Here is a 12,288-nt window from a genome sequence, read left to right as displayed (position 1 = left end):
TGCCTTCTGCAGTTTAGAAATCCGCCCTCCCACCAATGAGTCTGGGAGAAAGGGAAGAAGTCATTGGGGGTTGCTTCTCCAATAGGGGCCCCCACTGTGGCCTTCCTTTCCGCTGGTCTCAACCATAGCTCAATGGGAGGGTGGAGATGGAAATCAGCCCGGTTGCCAAGCCTGAGCTCTGCTGGCCTGTCCGAGCACCGTTCCAACAGAAACTGAATCCATTCTTCCCAGACCTGTTTTCCTTTCTGTTTCTCACCAGATGGCTCACGCTGGGAAAAGTTTATCTGCCCAACTGTGAGAAGTAGAGTTGGGTGTGATACTATCTGCTGTAGGCAGCTGTATTTGCATTCTCTGACAGTGCTGCGTGGGAGAGGTAGTAGGGCAACTGTGTGTGTGTGTGTGTGCGCGCGCGCGCGTGTGCACGCGCATATGCACCTGTGTGTATGGTAGTGGGGTGGGGTGCAGTTTGGGAGCATCCAAATTCTTGATTATGGGAATGTCAAAAAAATGTTCCACACTCTAATTGGTTGAGCAGTCATGTGCACTGGATTGCCTTGAGTTTTACACGTGATTAAGAAAAAGGGTTAGAATTAAGTAATCTGTATGAAGGCCATAAAAGGGGAAGTGTTGTTTAATTTAGTCTCTGAATTAGTCTCAAAAACACCTACTACAAGACCAATCTGGATCGTAGTTACCTCCAAGTAGAACTGTGTTTGAAAAAAAAGACTCAACTGTAGAAAGAGCTGTAACCCGAAGGCCAACTCCACAGCTTTTAAGACGCTCCTGACTTGTCATGTCTCTTGGGACCAATTTCTCCTGTCTTATTTGGCCCAACTTTGATCCCAGAATGGGAAAGAATAAAGCCCTACTACTAGCTGCAACAAAGTTTCTTGAGCACTGATTATGTGCTGGGAGCTGTGCTTTTCCTACATTCTCATCTCTTCCAATACAACACTCTAAACAGGGGCTCTGTTATGCTGAGGAAGAAACTGATTCTTAGAGGGATCAGTGGACTTGTACAAGGTCACAAGTCAGCAAATGACTGAGGTCGAATTCACAATGAGACACGCGTGACTCCAGAGCCTGTGCTTCTAATTGGACATACCAAAGAAGTCAACTTTGTTACTAATACTCCCAGCTTTGGCTTTCTTTAGCTTTCCCTGGCCGAGTTTCATTTAATGCAGTGAGAAAAGGGCTGTGTGCTTTTACCGTTTTAGGACACAGAATGCCAGTGTCTTCTCTTTTTTCTATCAGTATTTAAAACTGAGAAAGGACATGCTGCCTATTTCAGTTTAACCTGACTCCATGCTCTTGGTTTCCTCCTCCAGGCAAGGATATTTATTTTATAAGTTGAAGGTCTAAGTGTCATTTTCTAAGTCTTAGCTATTCATCACATCAAATACAGTATAATGTAGCAAGGAAACAAACAAGCATGGCTTTGAAGACTCACTTAGATTCAAGTTCTGGCTCTGCCATTCAATAGCTCTGTGACTCATGTAAAAAACTATTAGTAAACAGAAGGCTTGATTAAATAGAGTCAGGAAACCAGAAGGGGGAGCTCTTACACCCTGGGACAACAGCAGAGCCCAATAGGAAGAAGGAAGCCTCCTCTTCTTTTCTAGCAAGGGCTCAGTTAAAGAAAAGTCACGGACTTTTTATTACAGCCCTCTTGACTTCCTTGTCCCCTCTGTAAAAGGGTTCTCCTTCCTTTGCCATGTGGGGGCTTGTACAAGTCTCCCCATGGTTATAGACCCCAAAATGCAGTTCTCTGCTTGTCCCAAATTAAACCATCTTTGCTGGAGAAATATCTGGCAGTCCATTTATATTGGTCAACACTTAGTTAATTGACCCATATAAACCATAAAATGGGGATAATAAGCTTCCTCTAGGATTAATCATTCAATCTGCCGACATGGTACTGGGTTCTGGAGATACAGGCTGTGAGGTTTAAATAATATACATGTAGTGCTTGGCACAGGACCAGCAGATAGTAAAGGCTCAATAATGAAGAGTAGCTATAAATAATAGAGCAAAAGGCTATTTGTCTAGTACCCATCACTGGGCAGGAGGCAGAGGAATGAAGTATTTTCTGAATGAAACTCTTGACATACTCTTGAATTCAAAAATAATTGGCTTCCCCTGACTGAAGCCAGCATCCAAGTTTTAAATTGCCATCTTTTTTTTTTTTTTTAAGACACTTAACATGCACTTTGGAGAAGGCAATGGCACCCCACTCCAGTACTCTTGCCTGGAAAATCCCATGGACGGAGGAGCCTGGTAGGCTGCAGTCCATGGGGTCTCGAAGAGCTGGACACAACTGAGTGACTTCACTTTCACTTTTCACTTCCATGCATTGGAGAAGGAAATGGCAACCCACTCCAGTGTTCTTACAAGTCCTTAAAGTAGGTTTTACTATATAATTTAATAGAGGACAAAATGTAGGCCCAGAGACATTAGGAAACTTGCTTGAGATCCCACAGCTAATGATATCTGGGCTGGGACCTGAACCAGCTATTCTGAACCTGTGATTTCACCTCCTCTCTAAACTCTCCACCTTGGATTAGCCTCTGATTTCTATATCTTATATCTAGGGAGCCAGCCCTGAGCAGCTCCAGAGAGCCACCCTCAGGCAGAGGATGGTTAGGAAGGCTATGGTGTTCTGGGGGGATGTATTCAGAGACCCTGATTCCCTGGTTCTTCTCAGGGATGTTTCACTGATCCCCGTCTTCTTTACACCTCTTCCTGCTGTGTCTCTATGACGTTGTGTGTGTGTGCCTGAATGCTAAGTGGCTTCAGTTGTGTCTGACTTTTTGCAACCCTATGGACTGTAGCCCACCAGACTCCTCTGTCCATGGGATTCTCCAGGCAAAAATACTGGAGTGGGTTGCCATGCCCTCCTCCAGGGGATCTTCCCCACCCAGGGCTCAAACCCACATCTCATATCTCCTGCATTGGGGCAGGCAGGTTCTTTACTACTAGTGCCACCTGGGAAGCCCCTCTATGATGTCACCTAACGGCAAACCAGCTCCCCCTGAAAAGCCTCTCTCCCAGAGCCCAGGAGCAGAGGCGTGGGCGTGTGGGAGACAGGGTTACCATTCTTGTTGCCAAAGATTAAAGCATTCTGTCAGCACAGCCTCTGTTCCTTGGAGCTGAGTGATGCCAGGCCCATCAGCCTTGCCCCCAGTCTGCTCACTGCCTGAGGTTTGCTGTTGTACTGTGGCAGTAGCCACCCTCAGGCTCAGTGCATGTGACCTGTGCAGTGCTCAGAAGGACTCTGTGCTCAGTTTAATGCCCTGCTGTCTCCATCTTGCAGTTCTTCATGATTTTTGAACAGGGGGCTCTGCGCTTTCATTTTGCACCAAGCCTCACAAATTATGTAGGTAGTCCTGTTCAGAGCCCACCAAGGCCTCAGGGTACTGGAAGCCTGCCCAGTGACCTGAATCTAAAGGAGGTCACAGGGGAGTCTGAGGAGACTTTGGGAAGGCAAGAGTCCTACTTTCAGATTTGTGTTTGCAGGGTCAAAGCCGATTTGTGGATCTCAGGAAGCTGGAGAATGAATTCAAACATTTCTTTGGATGATGTGAATTTACCAGGTTACCATCAGTTTTCCTAATTATTCCTGGTGGCTCAGATGATAAAGAATCTGCATGCAAGAAGACCAAGGTTCCATCCCTGGGTCAGGAAGATCCCCTGGAGAAGGGAATGGCTGAACACTCCAGTATTCTTACCTGGAGAATTCCATAGACAGAGTTGCCTGGTGGGCTACAGTCCATGGGGTGGCAAAGAGTTGGACATGGCTGAGCGACAAACACTTTCACTTTTCTGTAAAGAAACATAATGCCCACTGTACCTGCAGTTTCTTACTGGTAGGAATGTTGGAGTTGAGGGTCAGCAGGAAAGCACCTTGGTCTCTCTGAAACTCAAGGTCTTTGTTACCTGCTTGCCACAGCCTGAAGTCCTGTTCTTGTTAAATCCTTCCTTCTCATCCTGCCAGGAAACCAGACCCTGGCTTAAGGGTAAATATTATTTCTACCTTCCCAGTGCTTGCTGCCTCAGTTGGCAGCCTTGCCCCAGGGATCTCCCATCACTCCAGACTTCCAGCTCCCCTTTCCTCTCAGCCATCAGATGGAGGTCTCACCTGTACTCACAGTACTGTGACTCAGGCAAACCAACTTCCAAATTGTCCTTTCTCATGGCCTAGCTCAGATACTGCCAGCTCCTCACCTTCCATCCCTTTCCCCTCTCTCTTTCTGCTCTCTGGCTTCTACCCTTTCAACCATTAAAACTGCCATCTCAAAGATCACCCATCAAGGTTAAGAAATTCATCAGCCTTGATCTTCTAAACAAGGCTACATCATGACATCTGGTGGCCTGAAGCCTTTGGGAATTCTTCCTCCATTAAAAAAACCAAACAAACAAACAAAAAAAACAAACATTAAAACTGATCTCCGAAGACTGAGGTGTTATGAAGTCATGTATAGTCTAGTCTGGATTGAATTCATTTTAAATTTCTTATTTTAAAATATATTAAAACATTTTCATGAGTCCCTGAAGTTTCATAGGCTCTGGGCACCATGCCTATTGAATTTAATGGAGAAATAAGTCCTTCTTTGAAAACCTGGGTAAAGTTGAGGAGAAAGCCTTCGTGAAATCTTTTATCTCTGGGAAACCACACTACTTTTTGCTTTTATCATTCCTTTTATTGGAAAAGCAACATAGTTATAAAAAAATTTTTAAGAAAACAGCTGACTCATAATCTCATATCCTAACAAAATGCTCCATTTGTAATTCACTTTCTAATCCAGATGGAAAGCTATTTTACATGGTTGATTGTTGTGTTTATGCAGTTCTATATTCTGCTTATTTCATTTTGTATTATTTTACTGAACATATTTTCCATGTTCCTACAATAGTCTTCCTAGCCATCAAGTTGACTTACAGTGATTGACTTTTCTCCTCTGTTGGTTTCCCAGTCTTTTCAGATTCTGATTTGTCTATTTTATTGCTTCCTCTTCCTCCTTTCATGGATTTAATCTGTGCCATCTGATTATTCTGTATATCCTCACTCCTAGTTTGTCTGATTCATGACTTTCACTATGGGCTTTATAAGGGCTGAAGAGAACGAGCTTTGAAGATGATCCTTCCCAGTGGCAATTAGTGTTCAGTGATCTGTGTACATGACCTGCTCCAGCTCTTTCACACTGCATGGCTTGTGTTTGAGAGCCAGCCAGGCCATGGGGCATGGTCTAGTTAAACTCTATTCTAGTTAAACTCTAGTAATGGGCTCTGAATGTTAGGGACTGAAGGTAACTCAGAGGTGATTCTTTATGACTTCATTATTTTACAGATAAGACAGCTGAGGTTCAAAGAGGTTAAAAGACTTGATCATGGTTCTGGAACCAGGGAGCAGGGTTTTGAAACTTCATTCCTTGACCTCAAAGTTTTATTCTCTTTCTTCAATAGCATCTATTTTAAATTTGTTGAAAAGGAAATTCATTTTTTATTGCTGTACCATTAGAATGAGAATTTACATTGTAGAATTAAACTTATGCTAATTTTGTTGCCAGGTTTATCTGAATATTGTTTACTGGGAAGATAAAAAAATTCATAATGCAATTTTCAGTTAGATCCATACTTTGAAATTATCTGGACTGTTACAGGAGAAATGCTTGATGATTCATGTCTATTGGATGATAACTTCACCTGTGTTGTGAATGTTCACTTGTCTCTTGGCCTGTTGATTCACTTGTTACTACCATCCAATAGTCATATCAACTGAGCTTACCTGTTCAGAGATAAAGAGCAGATCAGTCTTTGTCCCAAAATAGCCAGGGCAACATTGGTACTAGCAACCTGCAGAGAACAAAGGCATTCATTAGTAAGATGAGTGAATTTGTCTATTTTGGCCACAAATATAACTAACCATAGCAGAAACATAAACTTTACTTTCATCTTAAAAAATATTGAAAAGAAAGAGCTCTTGAAAATACTGTCTTGCAGGTAGGGAGACTATAAAGACTTTCTGTTTGCAGATCTCCTTTAAATTATTTTTCATTTTCTTCTAATCTCTATTTTCCATGTATGTGTAAGTATGTGTGTATGTTTGTGTGTGTGTGTGTATGTGTGTGTGTGTGTGTAGCATCTCACTTAGGTTCATTGTTCAGTCGTTTTCTCTCAGATTGCATTTGGCCTTCATCTACTCAAATAAACTTGAACTCCACCTTGATGGACTTATTTAAAAAATTGGTTATTAATGTAAATGAAGCAGAGGAAAGGGCACACAGCATGTGGGGAAGGGTTGGGAGCCATTGAATGAGAACTGGCCTCCATACCTTCCTCTACCTCAGTCTCAACCTTGCCCCCTCCCCTGATTGATGGAGCTCATCCCATCCCTCCAAACATTTGGTAGAGCCTGCAGGTCAGTGGTCTATTGCACAGACAGGATTGGTATCCATAGGCTGCCCTCCTGTCCCCACAGACTTACAAAGTCCATGGAAACGATGGTTTCCGCAGTTGAGTTCTTGGGCTGGGTGAGTATCATGATGGAGGCGGGGATGTCCAGGGTGAAGTTACCTGGTAGTAAACTGATCACAGGAGGCTCTGTTGCCATGACCTGTACCATGAAGGGCTTGGACAAGATGTAGAGTTCTGCAATCTGCCCACATTCAGGGAAAGAGAGAGATCGGGAGTCATGAGATGAGGAGGAGATATCACAAATCTGGGGTGGCCTGTGGTGATTAACCTTACATCATCACAGTTAGAAAAAAGCTCTTTAATAATAATACCAATAACAACATAGGATTAAGAACAGCTGGCATTTACTGAACACATGCTGTGTGTCAGGCACATGTTAGAACTTTCAGTATTATTTCATTCAATGTCCACAAAATCCTTGTGAGGCAGGTTCTATCAGGATTCCCATTTCACAACTAAAGAGAATGAGCCTTAGAGAGATTAATTTTCTCAAGGTTTCAGGCAGGTAAGTTGTAGAACTAGGGTTCAAGTCTAGGTCTATCTGACTTACAATCCTTGCTCTAAACCCAGGAAGCTACACGAGCACCTCTGGGGCCTCCAGGGCAAACCTGACCCTTTCAGTACACTGTGCCCAGTACTCAGGTGCCATGCCACCATGATCTTAGTAGTTGCTTGACTAGGGTTTCAAATGGGTTCCTGGTTGCTTCGATGGTAGAGAATCTACCTGGAATGCGAGAGACCCAGATTCAATCCCTGGGTCGTGAAGATCCCCTGGAGAAGGGAATGGCAGCCCACTCCAGTATTGTTGCCTGGAGAATTCCATGGACAGAGGAGCCTGGCAAGCTAGAGCCCATGGGGTCGCAAAGAGTTGGACACAACTGAGCGGCTAACACTACTACTACTAAGGTCACAAATGTAAGCCCTGTTCCTTCCTTTCCCATTTAAAGTAATTATTTCAAGAGTGGTGGAACTTATAGAAGGAAGAGAGGATTTATTCTGTGAATGTACAATGTCTTCACTAGAAACTTGTATTGTTCAGTTAGTATTTGTAGATATTTGATTAAAAGACAAAACTCTTGGGACTTCCCTGGTGGTCCAGTGGCTAAGACTCCATGCTCCCAATGTAGGGGGCCTGGGTTCAGTCCTAGGTCAGGGAACGATATAGATCTCACATGCCATAGCTGAAGATCCCGCATGTGGCACTATAAATAAATAAGTACTTTACCCAGGCCCCCTACATTGGGAGCATGGAGTCTTAGCCACTGGACCACCAGAGTGAAGTAAGCCAGAAAGAAAAACACCAAAACAGTATACTAACGCATATATATGGAATTTAGAAAGATGGTAACGACAACCCTGTATGCAAGACAGCAAAAAAGACACAGATGTATAGAACAGTCTTTTGGACTCTGTGCGGAGGGAGGGGGGATGATTTGGGAGAATAGCATTAAAACATGTATAATATCATATAAGAAATGAATCGCCAGTCCAGGTTCGATGCAGGATACAGGAAGCTTGGGGCTGGTGCACTGGGATGACCCAGAGGGATGGTATGGGGAGGGAGGTGGGAGGGGCGTTCAGGATGGGGAACATGTATACACCCGTGGTGGATGCATGTTGATGCATGGTGAAACCAATACAATATTGTAAAGTAAATAAATAAATAAAAAAGAAAAAAAAACCTCTTAAGAAGGGAAATATAGATGCAAGCTTGAACCAAAAAGGAATACAAAGTCTTCCAGAAATAACTGCAATGAAAGCAAATACACCATTAAGGAGTCAAACCCTGAGCACTCACCCGGGAGAGCATGTTGCCATGGGCTTGAGAGTTGTGAAGCAAATGGTTGGAAATCTGGAAAATCAAGAACATCATGTCACTGGAAGGTTTACACCTGGGTTGTATTTTCAGGGAAAATGCAGCATTCTTTATAATTTTTATGAATCGTGAAGCTGTTGCACCAGAAATGCCTAGGGTTTGAAGGTGATCTATCGATTCATAGCCCAAACACAGGAACTCAGAGGCCCACAGAAGTAAAGTCACTTGCCCTTAGGTCACACAGGAAGCTACATTGCTTTGAGAAGTACCTTTTAACCTTGAGAACACAGTGTACATCATATAGGTATGACCCATATGTAAATGTTTTACAGTGGTTAACAAGAAGTCTTGTTTTATTGTCCTCATTTTCAGAGATTACTGAGATAAACAATGCATAAGCAATTTATCTTCACAGATGAATGGTTTTCAGGTCTGATACTAGAAATATCTCATTCTCAGCGGTGTCTGGGAGCCAGTGTTGCCACCAGCATTTTGAACATAAGATTTATAACTACATGTATAATTGGGACCTAGAGAATGGAAAGAGTCATAAGGGATACTCAATGAAAGTTGTTAGCTGACTGGCTGGAGAGAGTGTTCTCATTATAAAAGGGAGGGGCATGACAAAGAGGTCAATGAATATCTGTGCTATTTACTGATCATTGTAGATGTCAATTGTAATTACCAATAGGAGAAATCTTTATGTTGGCATAACACAAACAATAATAATAAACATGTATGGAGCATGTATTCTGTGTTAGGTACTGGCCTGAATACTTTACATATATTTAAACCTCTTTAATGCCCAAAACAACCCCATGTGTATGGATTTATTATTATTCCTATTTTCCAAATGATGAAAATCTGGCATAGAGATGTTAGGTACATTGAAATTGCCAAAATTTCACAGGTATTCATCACAGGTAATAAGTAGTGAAGGGGGTTCTTAGTATTATTTAAGATCAGTCTAGAAGAACATAAAAAGCTGAAATTGGCAGAACTGGAAACCCAGCAACTCTCCAATTCATATCAACATTCATTCTGCAATCCCTTTATTCATTGTCCTGCTAGAAGTGATAGTGTCTACAAAGGCCCAGGAATAAGAACCTAACAACCCCCGTAATGGGATACTTAAAATATCATCCATCAACATTCCTCACCTCTTTTGTGGTGAGAGTGAAGCTGAAAGCCCCAGCTGTAAAATAAGCATAGGATGCAGATTTAAAGAAATACTCGGAGATTCCAATGTAGAGCATAGAGTCACTGTGTTCCGGGAGCACAAAAGGAACTGATGGGAAGGGGGGATATCGGAGACTTTTCAACGGGTAGAAAACGCCCTGTGGGGAAATAGAAAGACCAGTGTATTAGGGGAAGACAGCTGTGTAGGGTTAAAAGGACGTGGACCCACTCAAGTCAGAATATGGAAAATTGCAGAAACTCAGTAGGGATGAGAAAACTGTGAGTCCTCTGACTGCTTGACTACGGACTATGGTTCAATGCTTTGATGACTTCTTGAGCAGATCCACCCTGGGGTGTAATCTGGTGAGAGCGTCCTTGTTGGTCCTCTTCTCAGAGAAAGGAAGGCAAGTGCCTGTATCTGGAGGGGACAGCTCTGGATAGTTCCCAAAGTGCCATGTAGAAAATTAAAGATGTCAAACCTCTGATCTACAAAACCAATGATTTCTGAGCATCTGGGGCATCATAGACACAAAAGGACCCAGGACGCTACGTGGCTTAAAGCATTTTTGTGACATTTTAAATGCTGACCTCATTAGCTATAGGTTGTTATTACAAAATGGTGTCTAGTGTAACATTTAACTGATTTGAATGACTCTGAGTCCTTGAAACATAAGTCTGTATGCATTTAAAAAAAACAATGATATTAACTTTGGAGCAAAATAATGTAACCACAGTTAATCACTTTTCTAGAATCAGCACACACCATTATCATGTGCTAATGGCCCTGACCAAGATCAGCAGCCCTCAGTTAAATTCACTAACCTGAGAGTTAGGAATAAATAGAAGTATCAATATTTATAATATATGGATCTGTTGAGTTCTAATAAATGCAGACTATCTTACTTGCTGCCTCTTAGCCTCAAACCTTACTCCCAGAGGTAAAGACAACATGATACTTTTCTTGAAGAAGGCAGACATATGTTATGTAATCCAAACAATCATTTACCAATCAAGAAAGTGTTCAAGAGTCTTTTAAAGGAACATAAACATGAGAGAATTCCTTGAAAGAAAATTAAATTATTGGAAGAGAACGTAGTTATATTTCCTTCTGCACATAATGTTTGTTCCTTGAATATTGGCTGTTAATGGCCAAAATCAGAACTCTGATGATGACAAAATTACCTTCAAATTGAGGTCAAAGTAATTCTCAGTAATTTCTGGGGAACTGATTAGGGAATAATCCAGCAGAGTATAGTTGTCAATCTTTCTTAAAACTAAAAAACAAAGAAAAAAGAAAATTTACATTCATACAGGTATAGTATAACACGATTAATGTTTATCCAGAACAATATAATTCTGAATCCTCTGTTATTTAAAATAAAAATTAACTATTACCCCATTTCTTACGTAACACTTGCTCACTTTTCAAAACTCAGGAAAAGTAGATAAATCAAAAGAAGAAAATAAAAACTTTCATTTGTCACATTGCCCTGAGAGAAACATCAATAAAATTTTGGCTGTTGTTGTTTAGTCACTAAGCTGTGTCTTGACTTTTTGTGAACCCATGGATTACAGCACCCCAGGCTTCCCTGTCCTTCACCATCTCCTGGAGTTTGCTCAAATTCATGTCCATTGGTACACCAAATTTTTGTCCATATCCTGTTATACATGCTCCCAAAAGTGAAGAAATTTGCCCACAGCAAGCTAGGACGTGGGACTCTTCCACTGGTTCTTTCCTCATCTTTTCTACATCTTCTTACTCTTTCCCTACCTCACCAATCTATTATTTTTTATTCATCTATCTGCATCCACTCATCAATCCGTCTGTCCAGACACCATCTCCTTTCATCCCTTGTTTATTAAACTACTATGAGTTAGGCACTGTGCTTGGTGTTAGGGACACAGAGAAGAGTCAAAGTTCCTCCCCTCAAGGAACTCAAGGTGGAACAGGAAATTAACACAATGTAATAAGAGCAGATCTATAGCTGAGCTCTGGATGGTCCAGCTACAAACTGAGTCTTATAGTCTTCCCCACCTTGGTATCAATAAATCCATTTCTTCCAGTTTTTCAGATGCTCAACATAAACCCTGGGGTCATCCATCCCTGATTCTTTTCATGATCCACATTCAATGTGTCAGCAAGTACCACTGTCTCTACCCTCCAGGTACATCTGGAACCTGAACGCCTCTCACCATCTTCCTCACTTCATCCAGGCCCCTCCCTTCCTTGCTCATATGGGTCACTGTGGCAATCTCTTAAGTGGTCTCCCTGCCTCCACCTTTGACCCTGTCCTATAATTAATAGAAGCCAGAGTGATCTCCTTAAAATATAAGTCAGGACATGCAAGGTGCGACCAGGACTCTCCAACAACTTCTCATCTCAGACAAAGAGCCAGCCTTCGTGATGACCTATAGAACTCTGAAGCTCTAACCATCTGCTTTCCCCTCTTTGACCTTGTTTCCTGATACTTCCCCCTCGTTCCTTCTGTTTCCAGTATGGTCTCCTAACAGTTCCTCCAAGGCACTCAGCATGTTCCCACAGGGGCCTTTGAGCTTGAGTTTTCCTCTGACTGGAAAGTCCTTCATCCAGATTTAGGAGCAGCTGCTCCCTACTTTGGAGAAGGCAATGGTATCCCACTCCAGTACTCTTGCCTGGAAAATCCCATGGATGGAGGAGCCTGGTAGGCTGCAGTCCATGGGGTCGCTACGAGTCAGACACGACTGAGCGACTTCACTTTCACTTTTCACTTTCATGCATTGGAGAAGGAAATGGCAACCCACTCCAGTGTTCTTGCCTGGAGAATCCCAGGGATGAGGGC

General features: G+C 42.4%; 1 protein-coding gene across 1 annotated transcript in view; it reads right to left on the bottom strand.

Annotated features, from left to right (window-relative positions):
- The window catches only part of BPIFC (BPI fold containing family C), a 44,413-nt gene that overhangs the window by 8,778 nt on the left and 23,347 nt on the right, over positions 1–12,288 (bottom strand). The window contains exons 8-12 of the mRNA XM_010853366.1: positions 10,652–10,743; positions 9,451–9,627; positions 8,273–8,326; positions 6,485–6,655; positions 5,786–5,853 (exon numbers count right to left, since the gene is read on the bottom strand). Coding sequence (XP_010851668.1) covers positions 5,786–5,853; positions 6,485–6,655; positions 8,273–8,326; positions 9,451–9,627; positions 10,652–10,743 — 562 coding nt within the window. The remainder of the gene's footprint in view (positions 1–5,785; positions 5,854–6,484; positions 6,656–8,272; positions 8,327–9,450; positions 9,628–10,651; positions 10,744–12,288) is intronic.

This window comes from Bison bison, unplaced genomic scaffold (assembly GCF_000754665.1).
Source record: "Bison bison bison isolate TAMUID 2011002044 unplaced genomic scaffold, Bison_UMD1.0 scf7180017864327, whole genome shotgun sequence".
Taxonomy (NCBI): domain Eukaryota; kingdom Metazoa; phylum Chordata; class Mammalia; order Artiodactyla; family Bovidae; genus Bison; species Bison bison.
This window is presented reverse-complemented; position numbering and strand designations above follow the sequence as displayed.